The sequence below is a fragment of the Podospora pseudopauciseta genome, assembly GCF_035222475.1.
Source record: "Podospora pseudopauciseta strain CBS 411.78 chromosome 2 map unlocalized CBS411.78m_2, whole genome shotgun sequence".
Classification (NCBI taxonomy): domain Eukaryota; kingdom Fungi; phylum Ascomycota; class Sordariomycetes; order Sordariales; family Podosporaceae; genus Podospora; species Podospora pseudopauciseta.
Genome location: NW_026946663.1, coordinates 2,256,243 through 2,272,424, shown reverse-complemented (window position 1 = coordinate 2,272,424; position 16,182 = coordinate 2,256,243). Strand labels below are relative to the sequence as shown.

The following is a 16,182-nucleotide window of genomic DNA, read 5'->3' as shown; positions in this document are numbered from 1 at the left end:
TGTGTGTAATATCATGACGAAATATCCTTCATATCGGCCTTGTGAACTCCAAAGGTGATAGTTTCTCGATTTTCATCTTGGTCGTCGTGGCCTGGGTACGCAAACACATCCCCGGTCAGCAAACAAGGTGCGGATGAGGAGCACAGCAAAACCTGGGCACACGGACGGCACTAAGAATGAAAGCAAAAAAGGGTATATGTAAAGAATAACGCTGTGTTTAGAGTTCCACGTGGATACCTTCTTCGGGGACCTCCAGCTCGCCAGACTTGGCGATCTTGACCGTCTTCTCGGGCTTGTCACCAGGTTGGGTCTTGACGTTCTCGATCTTCTCGACGATATCGTAGCCCTCAAGGACCTCGCCGAAGACGACGTGGCGGCCATCGAGCCAGCTGCAGGGGACTTGTTAGCCAAAGCTCCTTCCAAAGTATTTTCGGACAGGTTCAACGTACGAAGTAACAACAGTGGTGATGAAGAACTGGGAGCCGTTGGTGTCCTTTCCGGCGTTGGCCATGGAGAGAATGCCCTTCTTGGTGTGCTTGAGCTTGAAGTTCTCATCGGCAAACTTTTCGCCGTAGACTGCGATTCTAGTCAGTACACCATGTCTCATTCTCAAGAAACCCCCGGAAAACACTTACTGGACTTGCCGCCAGTGCCATCACCCTTGGTGAAGTCACCACCCTGGATCATAAACTGCTTGATAACACGGTGGAAGGTAGACCCCTCATAACCGAAGCCCTTCTCGCCAGTGGCAAGAGCGCGGAAGTTCTCAGCGGTCTTGGGGACGGTCTTGCCGTAGAGACCCATGACGATGCGGCCGAGGGGCTCATCACCGTGGGTGATGTCGAAGTAGACCTTGTGGGTGATCTTGGGGCCCTTCGCAGCCTCAGCGACCTGGGAGAAAGCAACCATCGACACACCCAGGAGGGCGGTGGCGGTCAGGACGACCCGCTTGAGGCTGAACATTGTGTCTTGCTTCTGTGAGGTGTGTTTCTGTGAGGGAGAGAGAGTTGAGGGAATGAATCAATTGAAGACAAGAATGCGGGGGAAGGGGAAAAAAGAGAAAATAAATGAGAAGTCCAGAACTCGGACTGTTGTTGCTGCCACCTCGATCAGTTGAAGCTACGTTTCTGTTTCAACTTGGGCTTGCGGCAGGTGAGAGCCGAGCTTGGGGGGGCGGGTTTACAGGGGGTGTCTTCAGGGGGGTTTGAGGCGGGACAGCGAGGTGAGTGGTTGAGAGTGCGGGGCAATGGATGGGGGCGAGGGGACCAACTCATCGAGCCCGGCTGCGCGACGGCATGATTTTCTCCTATATACCGGCACGCTAACCAGACCTGGCCAAAAGGTCCACGAGAGATTCCTGACATCGGTTTAAACCAAAAACACTGCACAAAAGTAGGTCTCAATATGTAAGTCTACCCTTCCTAAATTTGAATGTTGATTTCTTTAAACCAAACCACTACCACTACTACCACTACCCACGTAGGCCGAAGCCATCGCTAACCTCACAGCCATAGCCCTGACGGCCCTGACGGCTTTGACAGTTTTGACGGTTTTGAGGCTTTGACGGCTGGCCCTGGCGGCTCTGATGGCTCGATGGCTTTGATGGCCCTGTGAATTTTGACACGACTATCTATACGTGGGCCTTCCAGAGTTTTCCGGGACGTGTGGAAGAGATAAAGTGCACGGTAAGGACCTGTTTTTACCTGTGTTTTGCAGACCTTTTTATGTTGGAAAACTTAAGCCCTGGGGACTTATTCTGGATGCGGTTAGCTTGCCAGTATATAGGAGAAAACCATGCCGTTGCGCAGCCAAGGCTCCAATCAATCCAGTCCCGTGACGCAAAGGGGATAGCGTTGAATTGGAATCTGGGTCTCCAATCCGGCAGCCGGACACCAGGCGTGAATGTAGAGACGCGCGTGCAGGGAACTGGAGATGTGAACAGGCACCTCTTTGGCGCAGAACAGAGCAGAGCAGAGCAAACGTCATCCTTCAAGGTTACCAGCAAACACATCTCGACTTTTTTTTATAACAAATCCACAACTCGTCGCAAGACTTCAAGGCATCCTATATAACAATCCTATCCCTCTCTCAAATCAAATGCCACCAATCCCATAACCTCCGGCGCAGTCCCAATCCCAACCATTCAAAATGATGTCCTCGACTAGTGAAGAGGACCCCTTCCTCCAAGTCCAACAGTATGCCCCCCTCCCCCTACACATACCACGCCGCCTTTCATCTGACAACATACACACAGAGATGTCCTCACCCAACTCCAAACCACCCGCCCCCTCTTCACCTCCTACCTCCGCATCCGCTCCCTCTCCTCCTCCACCACCACCACCCCATCCCCAGAACTCATCTCCGCCCGTGCCGAACTCCAGTCCTCCCTCGAATCCCTCTCCGAAGACCTATCCGACCTCCTCGCCTCCATCCGCGCAATCGAAACCAACCCCTCCCACTTCAACCTCTCCCCAACAGAAATCACCCGCCGCAAACGCCTCGTGCAGGAAGTAGGCAATGAAATCGACGACATGCGCGAGGAGCTCTCCAAGACCTCCAGCAGTCTCCCAGACCCATCCTCCTTTGCCGATCTTGACAATCACGAAAGGGGGGAGGACTACGCCGCTCAGTTCGAGCAAGAGCAGCAGGTCATGATGATGCGGGAGCAGGATCAGCATCTGGACGGAGTCTTCCAAACAGTGGGCAATCTGCGGCGGCAGGCGGATAGTATGGGGCGGGAGCTGGAGGAGCAGGCCGAGATGTTGGAGGTGGTGGATGGTTTGGCGGATAGGGTTGGGGGGAGGTTGCAGACGGGGATGGACAAGATGAAGTACGTCCTGAAGAGGAATGAGGATACGCTGAGTAGTTGTTGTATCGGGGTGCTGATATTGGTTTTGGTGATTTTGTTGGTGATACTGTTGATTCTATAGGGTGTTTTGATGGAGGTGGGTAGGGCACTTGGTTTTTTGGGAAGACAGGGAGTTCTTGCACATGATCAGCGTAGATATACGGGACTTGACTACGGTTCTTGTCACAGCGATGTTTATACGGCGTTTGGGGACGGTATTTGTTATTTAGGAGTTGTGTTATACACTTGTAGGGTATTTAAACAACACACACGCTGTTACAGAATGGTTCAACCTGAGCCAATCCAAACCGCTAACCAAACATTTTTCCCCCAACACAACTTCCCACCCAGCAATATCATAATAAATTTGTATGCTGACCCTTTCCCATTCCCCGAGTTATATCCTTTTCAGCCGCTGGGTATTAATACACGCCAAAACTCACTCAGCCCCCACTCTAAAGAACCCTCTGGTTCCACCGCAGTTTCTATCCCAATGTCAACCCGGTGTTCTTCTTAAGTAGTGTAGCCAACACTTCAAGCGAGTGGACCGCCGCACCCTTTGTCGGCGCTCTAGCAGGGAACTCAACGAGGGCCGTCCGCAGAGCGACAACCGCGGCGCTGCCATACGCGTCGATGAATTTCCCTTCGTAGTTCTCAATCATGGCTTTCAGGACGATACACTGCGTGTTGCTGATCTCAACCGCCGGCGTGTTCACTATACGCGCCATGGCGGTCCAGTAATGCCGAGCCGGATACGGGTTTTGCTTCTTGGACGCGGCAAACTTGCGGAGGGAGATGGCGGCGAACCCGGCACCGAGACCCGTCATCCGGTCCATGTGTTGTTGCTCACCAATCCATCGCCCGCTGTCTTTCCACCACCCAAGTCTTGCTCGCCCTTGCTCGGTCTTTTCGCTTCCTCGGTAGCCGAACAGGACTGGGCAGACTATCCTGAACTTGGCCAGCAAAATGTCAATCATTGATTTCCCTCGCCAGAGAAAGTCCGGTTCTGAGATTGTAGCGGCTACACAGACGCCTACCGGGTCAGCTGTCTCTGGTCGCGCTGAGGCTTCGTTGATGAACTGCGAGATGGCGCCTTTGCTGAAGATGTTGAGGAGGTAGATGAACAGTGAAGGCAGTGCTGGCTCGTTGCGTGCTGCTCCTTCGACGGGTTGTCTTGGCTCAAAGACATAGTCTGATGGGTCAATGAGCTGTGACTGAACCTGGTTCGCCAGTGCCTCGCGCAATAAATTAGTAATTTTTGTTTGCTGTTTACACGGTTAGCATAAAACGAATTTTGAGACAAGGTCCTCGCCTTGGTGTACGTGCCTGCGACCGGTTTACACCAGGAGCTCCCGCAGAAAGCTGGCCTATACACTTTCTGAGTTCTCTCCTCATATCTCCCATTCTCTCTTTCAGGGCCCGGTTGGTCTTGGCCTGTTCTGCCATCATCTTCCGCAGGCCTTTCAGGTTCTTGTGGATCACGGTATATCTGTCGATGGTTGGTACCGCTAGAGCCGTTGGAGCTACTGGAGGTGCTGCCGGTACTGCCCCTGTTGTCCCAGCCGTACCATTGGTCTGGCTGGTCCCATTGAGCAACCCTCCGATGCCGAGGACTGAATTTGCTGGCTTAGCAGCTGGTGCTACTGCGGGTACTGGTGGTGATGGTGATGGTGTCGGGGCTGGAGGCGCCTTGGCAGAAAACAAGCCTGATGATGGCTGTGCTGTGGGTGCTGTTGACCCGAACGGACCGGCTCCATTGAGTACGGAAGTCGGCTTTGGTTCATCGACTTTGTTGGCTGGAGGAACAGCTGCTGGTGGAGTGGGCTTTGGGGCTGGTTTTGGTGGTTCAGGATCTGGTAGTAACGGGGGAATCTCAATCTTTTTCGCCTTGAGTTCGTTTAATCTGACGCGCTCGGCAGCTAATTCCTGCTCGGTTTTGATCCTCTCCTCCTCTTTTCTTCTCTGTTCGAGGACTCGGTCTTTTTCCTCCTTCAGACGAGCCTCTTGCAGCACCCTTTCGGCCTCCTCTCGAATTCTGGTATGTTCTTGTCTTGAGGTCTCGAGGATTTGCCTGTGACGCGCCGGCGAGTTCCTGTCTTGGTTGAAGATTTCTGCGAGATCGGCTCGGTGAGGGCTGGCGACATCGTAGCTCCGCGCTGGCGAGGGAGATGCTCGCTGCATCGTGCCGTTTTGTTGCTGGGACGCGCCCGGCTTATGGCTTGTAAGGCGTCTATCAAGAGATCTGGCAGGGTGGATGTGTTGCGCGGGAAAACAGGTGGTCAATGTCGCGACGTTGATTGTTCTTTTGCTGAACCGTGAACCGCGAATGAAAGAAAGTCGCGGGGTTAGATGCACCCTCCTGGTGTTTAACTTTTTCCTGCTCCAAGATGATCCCTGCAGCAGATGATCTGCTTTGAGTTGCCCAACAAAGAAATGTCGACAACCCTAACCCTTCTTTGCTACCTTGCTCCTTGACAGCTACCTCTTGCTCTTGCTCCTGTTGGACATTGAGATATGGCCGCATCTCAACCGGGGCATTGGATGTAACTAGGCTAGCGATCAGCGGGGACAAGAAAGGCATCGAGTGTTGTGGATAATTCCGAACGACGGGTACGAGTCTCCAGGCTTCAACGTCGCCCAAGGTTTGGAGCTTCCAGCTGTGCAGCGTCTCCAAGAGCTGGGCCGGGACCCCAATGGAACAAACAGTTGGAGCCACATATCGGAGCTTATCAAAACAGTTTCACAGAGCTAGAACTCAGAGGCTCCATCAAGACAAATTGCAATCCACCCTGTAGTCTGGTATCAGCAAAAAGATGTGATCAAAGCCATCGTATGTATCTCTTTATTTAGCAGTAGTAGGGCAAATGACTATCCGGATGCAATGTTTTAGCTATTCCTGTTCATCTCTTCCAACACTGCCGAAAATGTTGGTTTCGTGCCGCAACAAGTTGACAGTCAGAGCGCTGGACTGGACGCATCATCAAGGGCTAGCTCGACAGTTCTGACAGCTCCAACCAAACACCGTGCCGCCTCAGCCTGGTTCATCAGAACAGGTCTTGCCAGTCAATGATTGTCCCCGAGCTGTCAGTTGGGAGGAGGTTGTAGACGAAAAGCCAGTCCCACAAAACAGCCGTGCGTGCGTCTCGCCCCCCCGCAATGCCCAGATTAGAAGAAAAAGCCAGGTTCCCCTCTTTGCTCACCTACCTGTAACCTGATATCTTCAAGCTCGGAGAGGGTTGAAACAGAGAGGGCTTCACCACAGCCACAAGACAATTTATATTCTTCCAGGATGTTCAGATCATTAGGAAGAAAGTGTCGGTCAGAGTGGTGAGGTGGTAGAAAGAGAAGTGAAGTTCCCCATCGGCTGCAGGAGAATGGAGCCCATTGGCCTGTGGCTGCATCCGTCTTTGCTTGAGCAGGGGTTGAATAGTGGGACGGTAGCTTGGAGACGCCGCTGGTGCGTCACGCCTTCAATTCGGATTTGCTGGCCGTGGCACTGGGCAACCCCACTTTCCTTACCCTTTCGGTAGCTGCCACAGCACACCCTCCCCCTTCGAAGCCACCCAAAAGCACTGTGCCATCGCCCTGGAGTATCCTTCCTTTTCCTTTCCGCTGTCTCTTCCAGCAGGTTGTCTGTCTCTTGTCTCGCTTCATCGTCATCAACAACCTCCGGGTTCCCGTCTTCCCAATCGCACCCTCCTTGCCCCGACCTCCCCTCTACCTCTCTCTCTTCCCCCGTCCCCTCTTCAGGCTTCGCTCGAACAGCTATCGCAGCTCTCACACATCAAGCCCTCTCTACCTCTCCCACTCCCACACTCCCTCCCCCAAAGCTCGACGCATTTTTCAATCTTTCATTAACCCATTTGGACTCGAAATTCAAAAAACTGTTTCTGCCTCTGCCAACCGCAGCGTCCGTGGGCGACATCTCCACATTCACAAACCAAACCCCCAAAAAGAACAGCGCACAGCTCAGCAACAGCAACAACAACGCAACGCAGCAACGCAACAAACCAAAACGACCCGACGACATCCGACCATTATCGACTACTCCTGTCTGCATCCGCCTCCCGCTGTCCGTTTGCTTATATCGCAACAACATACACTTGCACCGCACTCGACGTGCATCCATACCTTGTCCGTCTGTCCACTGTCTGCCCACCATCCACACGCACCTCAGCCCCTGAGTAGTCGCAATGGATCAACAGCAGCAGCAGCAGCAACAATCACAGCAACCCCAGGCTCAGCCTGGAGGTGTGCCTGGCCCTACCGGCCGCCGTCTGCATATCGCCCATCGCCGTAGCCCTTCGGAGTTGACCCCGTTGATGAGCATGTATGCGAATCCCGGCAGTAAGTGCTACCCCTGAATTCGCCCCTTTTCTGCCATCCATCAACCATTACCCTCACCAACCATCACCTTCACCAACCATCACCTCAAGCCACAAACAGCCAAGCTAACATGTGTTTTTCTTTGCAGTGGAACAACTGGCCATTGCGCAGCAAATCGAGCTGCTGCAACAGCAGCAGCAGCAGCTCCAAGCTACTTATCAGCACATGGGCATGTTGCAGAACGCTCAGGCTCTGGGCCAAGGCGGCTTCAACCCTCTCCAGCAGGCCATGCCCAACCTTTCGCCGCAGACCGGCTTCCAATTCCCGAACCAGCTTCAACAGCAAAATGTGTCCTTGGCCCCTCCCACACAGCCACTCTCACATCGCCGTAATCAGTCGGCTATTCCCAACATGGGTATGGGGGGCCCCCCTCCCGCCCCTTCCGCCGGAGCCTCGGGATCTGCCTTTGGCAACTTTGAAAACCTCCAACCCGCCCAGAGAGGAGAAAACACTGGCGGCCGTGGTGGTAGAGGTGGCGGCGCCGGGGGCGGTCATCAGAGACGTCACTCCCTAGCCCTCGCTGACGCCAAGAAGGCCGCCGAAATCGCCCAGCAGAAGCGCACCACCTCCGGCTTCCAGTTCCCCGCCCCTGGTGCTTCGGGCTCTGCTGAAAAGACAGAAACTGACGCAAAGGGTGCTAGTGCCGCCCCGGCGCCCGCTCCGGTTGCTGCCCCAGCCGACAGCCAGATCGCACAAGGTTCCTCCTTCCGTGGCGGTCGCGGCGGCGGTCATGGCCGCAGCCAGAGCATGGCTGTCGGCGCCGGTGGTCGTGGAGGACGTGGTGGTGGTATGAACTTTTCTGGCGACGACCTCCAACGCCGCGGTGGTGGTGCTGGCGGAGGTCACGCCCGCACTGGATCTCGGAACTTTGATGGCAACTGGCGCAACCAGAGCCAGAACCAAAATCAGGGCCAGGACCAGTCTGCCGGCGCCGGTCAGAACCAGGGGTTCCAGCCGGGCCATCGCAGCCGCGGGTCCATCAACCACCAGTCCATCTCTGGTCTAGGCGCTTTCCAGTATGCTGGCCAGCCTCAGTTGATGCAGCTCCCTGGGCAGATGATGGTCCCCGGCATGTTCCCTGGTCAGCAGCTCAACCCTATGCAGCTCAACCAGCTGCAGGCTCTCCAGATTGCTCAGATGAGCGGCCAGCACATGGCTGGTCTTGGCGCCAGCCAACATGCTCCTCAAATGGTTGCCCAGCAGCCCCAACAGCAACAGCGCAAGACGCTTTTCACTCCTTACCTCCCCCAGGCTACCCTTCCTGCTCTCCTCGGCGACGGGCAGCTGGTTTCGGGTATCCTCCGGGTCAACAAGAAGAACCGTAGTGACGCTTATGTGTCGACTCAGGATGGTCTGCTCGATGCCGATATCTTTATTTGCGGCAGCAAGGATCGCAACCGCGCCCTTGAGGGTGACTTGGTGGCTGTCGAGCTCCTTGATGTCGACGAGGTGTGGTCTCAGAAGCGCGAGAAGGAGGAGAAGAAGAAGCGCAAGGACATCACCGACACTCGCTCTGGGTCCACCGCCGGAACAAACCAGGGCAGCACTAATGACGACAATGGCGCCGAAGGCGGCCTCCGCCGCCGCGGCAGTTTGAGACAGCGCCCTACCCAAAAGAAGAATGACGACGTTGAAGTGGAGGGTCAGAGCCTCCTTCTCGTCGAGGAGGAGGAGATCAACGATGAGTCCAAGCCTCTTTATGCCGGCCATATTGTTGCTGTCATTGAGCGTGTGGCTGGTCAGATGTTCTCCGGCACCCTGGGTCTCCTCCGTCCCAGCAGCCAGGCTACCAAGGAGAAGCAAGAGGCCGAGCGCGCCGCTCGTGATGGGTCCAACTCTCGCCATCACGACAACCGCGCTCAGGAGAAGCCCAAGATTGTGTGGTTCAAGCCTACTGACAAGCGTGTTCCCTTGATTGCCATTCCTACTGAACAGGCTCCTCGTGACTTTGTTGAGAAGCACCAGGACTACGCCGACCAGATCTTCGTTGCCTGCATCAAGCGCTGGCCCATCACCTCGCTCCATCCTTTCGGTACTTTGGTCGAAAAGCTCGGAAAGATGGGTGATCTCAAGGTTGAGACGGATGCTCTTTTGCGTGACAACAACTTCTCTTCGGATGAGTTCTCCGATGCTGTTCTGCGCAGTGTGAACCCTCCGGACTGGACTATCGCAAAGGAAGATGAGGCGGCCCTCGGCTCCCGCAGAGACTTCCGTGGCGAGAAGGTCTTCACCCTCGACCTCGAAAGCACTGCCGAGCTTGGAAACGGTGTCCACGTCAAGACACTGCCTGATGGCAAGGTCGAGATTGGTGTTCACGTTCCCGATGTCACTCACTTCGTGAAGCCAGCTTCGCTCGTCGACAGAGAGGCCAAGAAGCGCGGCACCGCCGTTCAGCTCATGAACCGTTTCTGCGCTCTTCTCCCACCCAGGCTGTCCGGCGAGTACTGTGCCCTGACTCCCGAGGAGGATCGCTTGACCGTCAGCGTTGTCTTCCACGTCAACCCACACACTGGCGCTGTTGCCGAAGGTGACACCTGGATTGGAAAGGGCATTGTCAAGAGCGGCGGCAAGTTGTCGCTGTCTCAGATTGACGAGGCTCTCTCTAACCAGGCCGGCTTCAGCCACCCCGTTGCTGGTGCCAAGGATATCCAGCTTCTCAGCCTCCTTGCCCAGAAGTTCCACGAGGCACGCCTCGGTGCTGGCGGTGAGCCTATCGCCCCTCTTCGTCTGCTCCAGCAGCTTGACGATGAGAACATCCCGGTCAAGCACAATGTCTTTGATAGCAGCTTGGCCACCGAGCTCGTTGAAGAGCTCATGCACAAGACCAACACCTACGTCGCTCAGCGCTTGGCCGCTGCTCTTCCCGAGAAGGCCCTTCTGCGCCGCCACGCCCCTCCCAACTCTCGCCGTCTGCAGACTTTTGTGGAGCGCATGTCCGCTCTGGGCTATGAGATTGACTCGACCAGCAGCGGGTCTCTCCAGAACAGCCTGTTCAGAGTGGACGATTCTGACATCAGAAAGGGCATGGAAACACTGCTCCTGAAGTCGATGCAACGCGCCAAGTACTTTATTGCTGGCAAGACTGCCCAGCACCTTTGGTCTCATTATGCTCTTAATGTGCCTCTCTACACTCATTTCACTGCCCCCACCCGGCGCTACGCCGACATTTTGGTTCACCGTCAGCTTGAAGCTGTTCTTACCGAGACCGAGTACACCGAAGACTTGGAAAATCTCATCAAGACGGTCGAGTCTTGCAACACCAAGAAGGACTCTGCTCAGAATGCTCAGGAGCAGAGCGTCCACATCGAGGCCTGCCGTACCATGGACAAGGTCCGCCAGGAGACCAACGGCGATCTCATCAGCGAGGGTATCGTCGTCTGTGTCTACGAGTCGGCGTTTGATGTGCTCATCCCCGACTGGGGCTTCGAGAAGCGCGTCCACTGCGACCAGCTCCCTCTCAAGAAGGCCGAGTTCAGAAAGGAGAAGCGTGTTCTTGAGCTCTACTGGGAGAAGGGTGTCCCCAGTTCGGCTTACGTTCCCGAGGACGAGAGGCCCAGGGCTGGCGGTGCCTCGCAGAGGGTTTCCAACGCCATGGCCGCTGCCCGCCAGGCCGAGGAGGCTGAACGTGTCAAGAAGGAGCGCGAGGAGGCTGCTCGCAAGCAGACCGAGACTGGCACCATTGCGCCCGAATCGGCCGATGCTCTCTTTGACGATGATGAGGACAATGCTTCTGACATCACCGAGGCCATGGCTGGTGCTTCTCTCGCCGAGCGCCCCACTCAGAGCGTGCCCGGCTCGCCTACTCGCTCTTCGTCGACTCTGCACCGCACTCGGTCGGATTCCAAGGTGCCGGTTACCGAGGCGCCCGAGACTCGCCTTACCAACAAGGAGAAGTATCTCAAGTTTTTCAAGCTGAGAGAGGAGGGCGGGGAGTACATCCAGGATGTTACCGAGATGACGCGCGTGCCGGTCATTCTCAAGACGGATCTCAGCAAGAGCCCACCGTAAGTTTTTTCTTGTTGCTGTTGAATGAGTATCATGATGACTAACAAGTATGCAGTTGCTTGACTATCCGCTCTCTTAACCCTTATGCTTTGTAATCTGTTAGCCATTACAATACTGTTTTTTTTTGTAATATTGATTGCAATGCTACCACGGAGGTTATGAAATGGAGATGAAGTCTGATGGGAAGATTAAGTGGATAGTATGTAAAGAATTATGGAAGATGGAGAAGAGGAGAAGGAACAATTTGGTCCGGTGTGGGGGGGATATCAGTGCAATGAGTTGTGAAGGGAAGAAGTTGATGGTGGGGGTGGTTAAGAGCCGAGGGACATCATTGCTAGAAAGCTGAGGGGGTAGGCTGGGATGAAAAGGGGAGATGGTATGGAAGGGGAGTAGTATTAGGATGATGGAAAGAGGGAGGGGGGGCCAAGCAGTGAGATGAGCACAAGTAGGGAAGTTGTTTAATGAACGCGATTTTAACGTTATATTTGGTGCATGTGAATTGTCGAGATGTGGAAGGAGGTTTTTGTGTGTTGTGTTGTGCGGCTTGGTGTAGGTAGGTTAGTGGATTGTAAAGCCGGTTTCCGGTTTCAAGATGGCTGTGTGTGTCACACCTTTATTTATTTTCTTGGTATACAGGCTGAAAATAATGTCTGCGGGATGTTTAAGGGAGAAGAAAAATGGAAGACTGAAGTGCCGGCTGGGCTTGGCTGGGGGCTGGGGGGTCGAGGTTTATGCGAATGTTCGGATCTCGGGATTTTGTCTTCAGTAGTAGTAGGTGGTTGGAAACATGAGTTGGGGGTTGTGCAGTGGGTGGGATTTTGATGCGACCTTGCTTTAGGGGGGGAGGGGTGTTCGATTGTTCGATGAAGGGTTCTCGGGATTGTAGATTTCAGAGTTGGGGTGGTGGGTTCTGAGGTTGATAATTCCGAGATCATCATTCTTGGAAGAGGGTGGGTTCTGAGAGATGGGGGGACGGTGTTTGGGATGGAAACAAGCTGGCCTGTTGGGGGTGGACGTGAGAGATGTTTTTTAGTTTAGCTCCAGGTTGGTGGTTGAGGTTTGTCTGAGTCCACGGTACCAGCTACCTGTAACTAATAGCTAGCAGTGGCGTGGTTTAGGTAGGGTAGGTAGGGAGGGAATGGAATGCTCCGTGGAGAAAGGGAGCTGTTTGCCAGATTCATTCTACGAAGGAGGACCTTGTGCTTGGCTTTGGGCAGCGAGTCAAGAGCTTGAGGCTTGATTCAATGTCCACTCACACACACATAAGTAGGTAGGTGCTTGTGGTGTTGCAGTTCTAGACCGTAGGCTGGCCTGAAAGAAGCTTAAACATTTACTTTGCAGTACGGTACCTGGCCGTGATCTCGACGTCAGATGGGCCACTTGGAAACAACTGTGGCAACCTTTTGACAGGATTCGAATCGTGATGGGTGGTGGTGGGCGGGTGTGGATGGGATCACGGATGCAATGGGGATCCCCTTGAACATCACGGAAGAAGCACACGGCGTCGGGATGATTTTCTTGTTGTTTCTACTGGGTTGCATGTCAGGAACCGATGCGACGCTATCGCTCAGTCACGAGAAAGGGGCGGCCTACCGTATGTCGCAATAAGGTTATGGAGATGGCGATAAGCTTCGAGCAATACCTAGAGGTATCCATCCATGGAGATGGCAGCTCGCTCGGATGAACAAGAGGCTTGATAGGGGGCAGAAGACAGAAGGAAAAGATGTCGGTTCAGCTGCGGTCCGTCTGAATTGAAACGTTCCTGAGACGAGCATCGCGTACGCCACTGTCGCAGATCACCCCAGCGCGGCTACCCCAAGCTTCTGTGCAACCCCCTGGCACACTCTTGGCACGTGCTCTCAGTGGTTGGGGCTGTACGCCCCCACACAGAGCGTTGCGTGCGAGCCGGGTCCCGAGCAGGGGGGTGAGGAGCCTCCATCTTAACTTTAAAGATGAAGATGGCGATGTGATTGGCGGTAGCTGCGGCAGGGGGTTCCAAAGGCTCGAGGGAAACGAAACACCAAGACGTCGAGGTCCTCAGTCCTGCCATCTGAAGTGCTGCTCTTGGGTTGCCGTCTGACGGGAAGCCGAACTCGATGAAGCAGAAGCCCCGGGCGGCGCGCCCTGAGCGCTGGAAACGACCCTGGGCATTGCCTGAACGAGATTTCTTTCGAAGCAAGCAGTGATTACTGCGGGACCCGGAAGGGCCAGCAGCCGCCGGGCCACCAGGGCGACAAGGGGAATCCTCCTTGGCTGGCCATCTTTATCCATGGTCGTTTCCCATCTCATGACGTTTTTCTTTCCCCTCCCCTCCTTCTTCTCTTTCTCCTCCTCATCCCACGCCTCCTTGTGTTTTGTCTATTCGTTACCCAAAGCACTGGTCTGCTTTTGACTCTCCTTTTTTCAAACAAAAAACAAAAACAAAAGCAGCTTCAGTCTGTCCTTGTCTCTCACTCTTTAGTCCATTCATTGGATCTATTCAGCTTTTACAGCTTTAATATTTTTTAATCTTTTTATACACAACCTACCTCAGGCAGGTCTTGTCTTATTCTTTTATACAAGCAGCCGGACTGGTCTTTGCTCGAACTCGACAGCTTTGGAACGATAACCGAAAGGACATTTGGAAAGAAACGGGAATCTCTCTCTCTCGCACACACACACACACAACCGACATAATGCCTTCATTCACAAAGACACTTGGGGTGGTTGTTGCGGGACTTGCGGCTGTTGCTTCGGCCCTCCCATCAATTCCCAAGCTCAACAAGGCCCAGCTGAAGATGTACCAACACGCGAAGCGTCAAAACGCTGCTGCTCAGGCTCTTGGTATCAACGATCTTGACATTCTTCAATTGTGAGTTGACCTCAATCAAACCAGTCCCATGTAGCCAACTTTGACACTAACCTACCCTCCAGCGCCCTCACCCTCGAATGGCTCGAAGCAGCCTTCTACCAGCAAGGCTTCGCCCGCTTCCCTGTCACCGACTTCCAAGCCCTCGGCCTTAACGAGCGCCAAATCGAGGACCTGACCAAGATCGGCAAGACCGAAGAGGAGCACGTCGTGCTTCTCCAATCCGCCCTCGCCCAGGCCGGCGTCCAGCCCGTCCAGCCGTGCACATACAACTTCGGCTTCACCGACGCCGCCGGCATGGTCGCCACCGCCGCCGTCCTCGAGAACGTGGGTGTATCCGCCTACCTCGGCGCCGCCGCCCTCATCTCCGACGGCTCCATTCTCACCACCGCCGGCTCCATTCTCACCATCGAGGCCCGCCACCAGACCTTTGTCCGCGCCGCCAGCGGGGTGGTTGCCGTCCCCCAGGCATTCGACACCCCTCTCACGCCGAAGCAGGTCTTTTCGCTCGCTGCGCCTTTTATCGAGAGCTGCCCTGAGGGGTCGAACTTGATCTTGACTGCGTTCCCATCCTTGGCCTTGGGCGCGGGGATTGACGCGGCGACTGTTACTGCTGGTACTGTCATCCGGTTGGAGAGCGAGGCTGCTGCCGGGGCTACGCACTGCGGCTTCACTACTGGTGGCAACCCCGGCGGTACCGTCTTCACTACCTTCACGCAGGAGGCCGGGTGCGAGGTGCCCCAGAACTTGGCCGGTGTCACCTATGTCAGCTTGACCAGCGCCGGTCCTTTGACGGGTGTGATTACCGATGAGATTACCGTTGCCGGGCCTATGGTTATGCAGGTGTCATAAGCGGCTGGTTAGCTGAGCTGGCTGCGGGTTGACGAGTCGAGACTTTTCTTTTACTTTTTCTCTTTTCCCTCCTGGACTTCTGATGGTTGTTGATAAAAGGGGGAATAGGAGTTGGGAGTCAATTGGGGGGAAAGGGGGGGATGGAAAAGCGGAAGAGCTTAGACCGAGACGCCTTTTGTTTAAAAGAAAACAAAAAACAAAACAAAACACGACTTTCGATTCTTTCATTTCTCTTCTACCTATTACCTAACTCTCTCCGCCGTATACCACCGACATTACCATGTCACGACTGTTACATACTTCGTTTTTTATTTTTATTTTTTTTATCTTTTGAAATTATAAACTTTTTTTACTGGGACGGTTAGTCTTTTTCTTCGTTTGGGCGTTTTGAGTTTTGCCTTCTGATGTTGGTCTGTTTGTATATCTTCTCGTCCGTTCTGTCCTTGAAGTTGTGATGGATGATGGTATACTGTGTGCTTTTGGTTATTCAACTGTTTGAGCTGTCTGTTGGGAGTGAAGACTGGAAAAGAGAAGGAGATACCCGCCTTTGGTTTTGTCTATGTTGTTGTATTTTTCGAAGCTGCAAATAGGTTTTGGTCAGTTGTCTATGAGATGATGGACGACCAAGTGAGACTGGGCAAAATGGAAGCTGGGTGATGAATGAGATAAGACACATGTTGGGATATAGCCTAAGGAATGTAAGGAGCTGCTGAAAGATGTAGTACGTAGGGGAAATAAAAAAGCTGGTTTGCAATGTAGAGTCATAGACTGTTGGGATGGAAGGTGCATTGTCGGCTCACGTGCATGGCGATATGAATTCGGCCCACGGCCCTGGTGGTGATATGATGTGAAAATAATGGAGAGCTTGACCTGAAAAGGTAGGTTACTGGCATTCGAGTGTTTGGGATCATACACTGTCCAAGGCTGTCGTCTTTGATTTGACGAGGTGGTGTGTCACGCTGCCCCTGCATCCCTGAATCGAATGAAATGCGTCTGTGTCGCTCGTAGACGTAGGACAGGTACGTACTTGTGAGCGTGTGGTTCTCAGCTTCCTTTCACCTGTCTCGTTCCTGAATAGGAGACAACCAATCCCGTCCAAGACTAGACAAGAACCACATTCTTCTCCTTGTCACGGGGAAGGGAGGGTTGTATGTTTAGTCCAGACTTGATCAAGGGTTTTAAACTAGTAGTTTGCAAACACCTTGAAGCATGTGAAATTTGAGGAAACCAAGAAAGCTATATC

At 53.9% G+C, this 16,182-nt stretch overlaps 5 protein-coding genes across 5 annotated transcripts; 3 read left to right on the top strand and 2 right to left on the bottom strand.

Moving 5' to 3' along the window:
• Window positions 1-217: 217 nt before the first annotated feature.
• Window positions 218-1,250, bottom strand: CPR2 (Peptidyl-prolyl cis-trans isomerase B; the record flags this gene model as incomplete). Its single annotated transcript, XM_062905567.1, has 3 exons — window positions 636-1,250; window positions 450-576; window positions 218-389 (listed from the first exon to the last, which is right to left on the bottom strand). The coding sequence occupies exons 1-3, from the start codon at window positions 961-963 to the stop codon at window positions 218-220; spliced, it is 627 nt and encodes a 208-aa protein (XP_062768460.1). The 5' UTR covers window positions 964-1,250.
• A 113-nt stretch (window positions 1,251-1,363) lies between these two features.
• QC763_206060 (uncharacterized protein) lies at window positions 1,364-3,170 on the top strand. The gene is made up of 5 exons (XM_062909651.1): window positions 1,364-1,406; window positions 1,515-1,531; window positions 1,558-1,685; window positions 1,771-2,195; window positions 2,255-3,170. The coding sequence occupies exons 4-5, from the start codon at window positions 2,149-2,151 to the stop codon at window positions 2,928-2,930; spliced, it is 723 nt and encodes a 240-aa protein (XP_062768459.1). The 5' UTR covers window positions 1,364-1,406; window positions 1,515-1,531; window positions 1,558-1,685; window positions 1,771-2,148; the 3' UTR covers window positions 2,931-3,170.
• Window positions 3,171-3,333: 163 nt separating this feature from the next.
• QC763_206050 (uncharacterized protein) lies at window positions 3,334-5,029 on the bottom strand (the record flags this gene model as incomplete). The annotated part of the gene is made up of 2 exons (XM_062909650.1): window positions 3,334-4,113; window positions 4,175-5,029. 2 exons carry the CDS (start codon window positions 5,027-5,029, stop codon window positions 3,334-3,336), a joined length of 1,635 nt encoding a protein of 544 aa, XP_062768458.1.
• Window positions 5,030-6,059: 1,030 nt separating this feature from the next.
• On the top strand, window positions 6,060-11,689 carry SSD1 (Translational repressor). The gene is made up of 3 exons (XM_062909649.1): window positions 6,060-7,195; window positions 7,323-11,238; window positions 11,295-11,689. Exons 1-3 carry the CDS (start codon window positions 7,042-7,044, stop codon window positions 11,332-11,334), a joined length of 4,110 nt encoding a protein of 1,369 aa, XP_062768457.1. The 5' UTR covers window positions 6,060-7,041; the 3' UTR covers window positions 11,335-11,689.
• Window positions 11,690-12,787: 1,098 nt separating this feature from the next.
• QC763_206030 (uncharacterized protein) lies at window positions 12,788-15,296 on the top strand. Its single transcript, XM_062909648.1, has 2 exons — window positions 12,788-14,090; window positions 14,153-15,296. Exons 1-2 carry the CDS (start codon window positions 13,915-13,917, stop codon window positions 14,937-14,939), a joined length of 963 nt encoding a protein of 320 aa, XP_062768456.1. The 5' UTR covers window positions 12,788-13,914; the 3' UTR covers window positions 14,940-15,296.
• The last annotated feature ends 886 nt before the right edge of the window (window positions 15,297-16,182 follow it).

Bases quoted from the DNA above. Each gene is read 5' to 3' on its own strand.
- QC763_206060 (XM_062909651.1), top strand. From the start codon at position 2,149: ATGATGTCCTCGACTAGTGAAGAGGACCCCTTCCTCCAAGTCCAACA. The intron at 2,196-2,254 runs GTATGCCCCCCT...ACATACACACAG, and splicing joins CCCTTCCTCCAAGTCCAACA to AGATGTCCTCACCCAACTCC.
- SSD1 (XM_062909649.1), top strand. From the start codon at position 7,042: ATGGATCAACAGCAGCAGCAGCAGCAACAATCACAGCAACCCCAGGCT. The intron at 7,196-7,322 runs GTAAGTGCTACC...TTTTCTTTGCAG, and splicing joins CATGTATGCGAATCCCGGCA to TGGAACAACTGGCCATTGCG. The intron at 11,239-11,294 runs GTAAGTTTTTTC...ACAAGTATGCAG, and splicing joins GATCTCAGCAAGAGCCCACC to TTGCTTGACTATCCGCTCTC.
- QC763_206030 (XM_062909648.1), top strand. From the start codon at position 13,915: ATGCCTTCATTCACAAAGACACTTGGGGTGGTTGTTGCGGGACTTGCG. The intron at 14,091-14,152 runs GTGAGTTGACCT...CCTACCCTCCAG, and splicing joins GATCTTGACATTCTTCAATT to CGCCCTCACCCTCGAATGGC.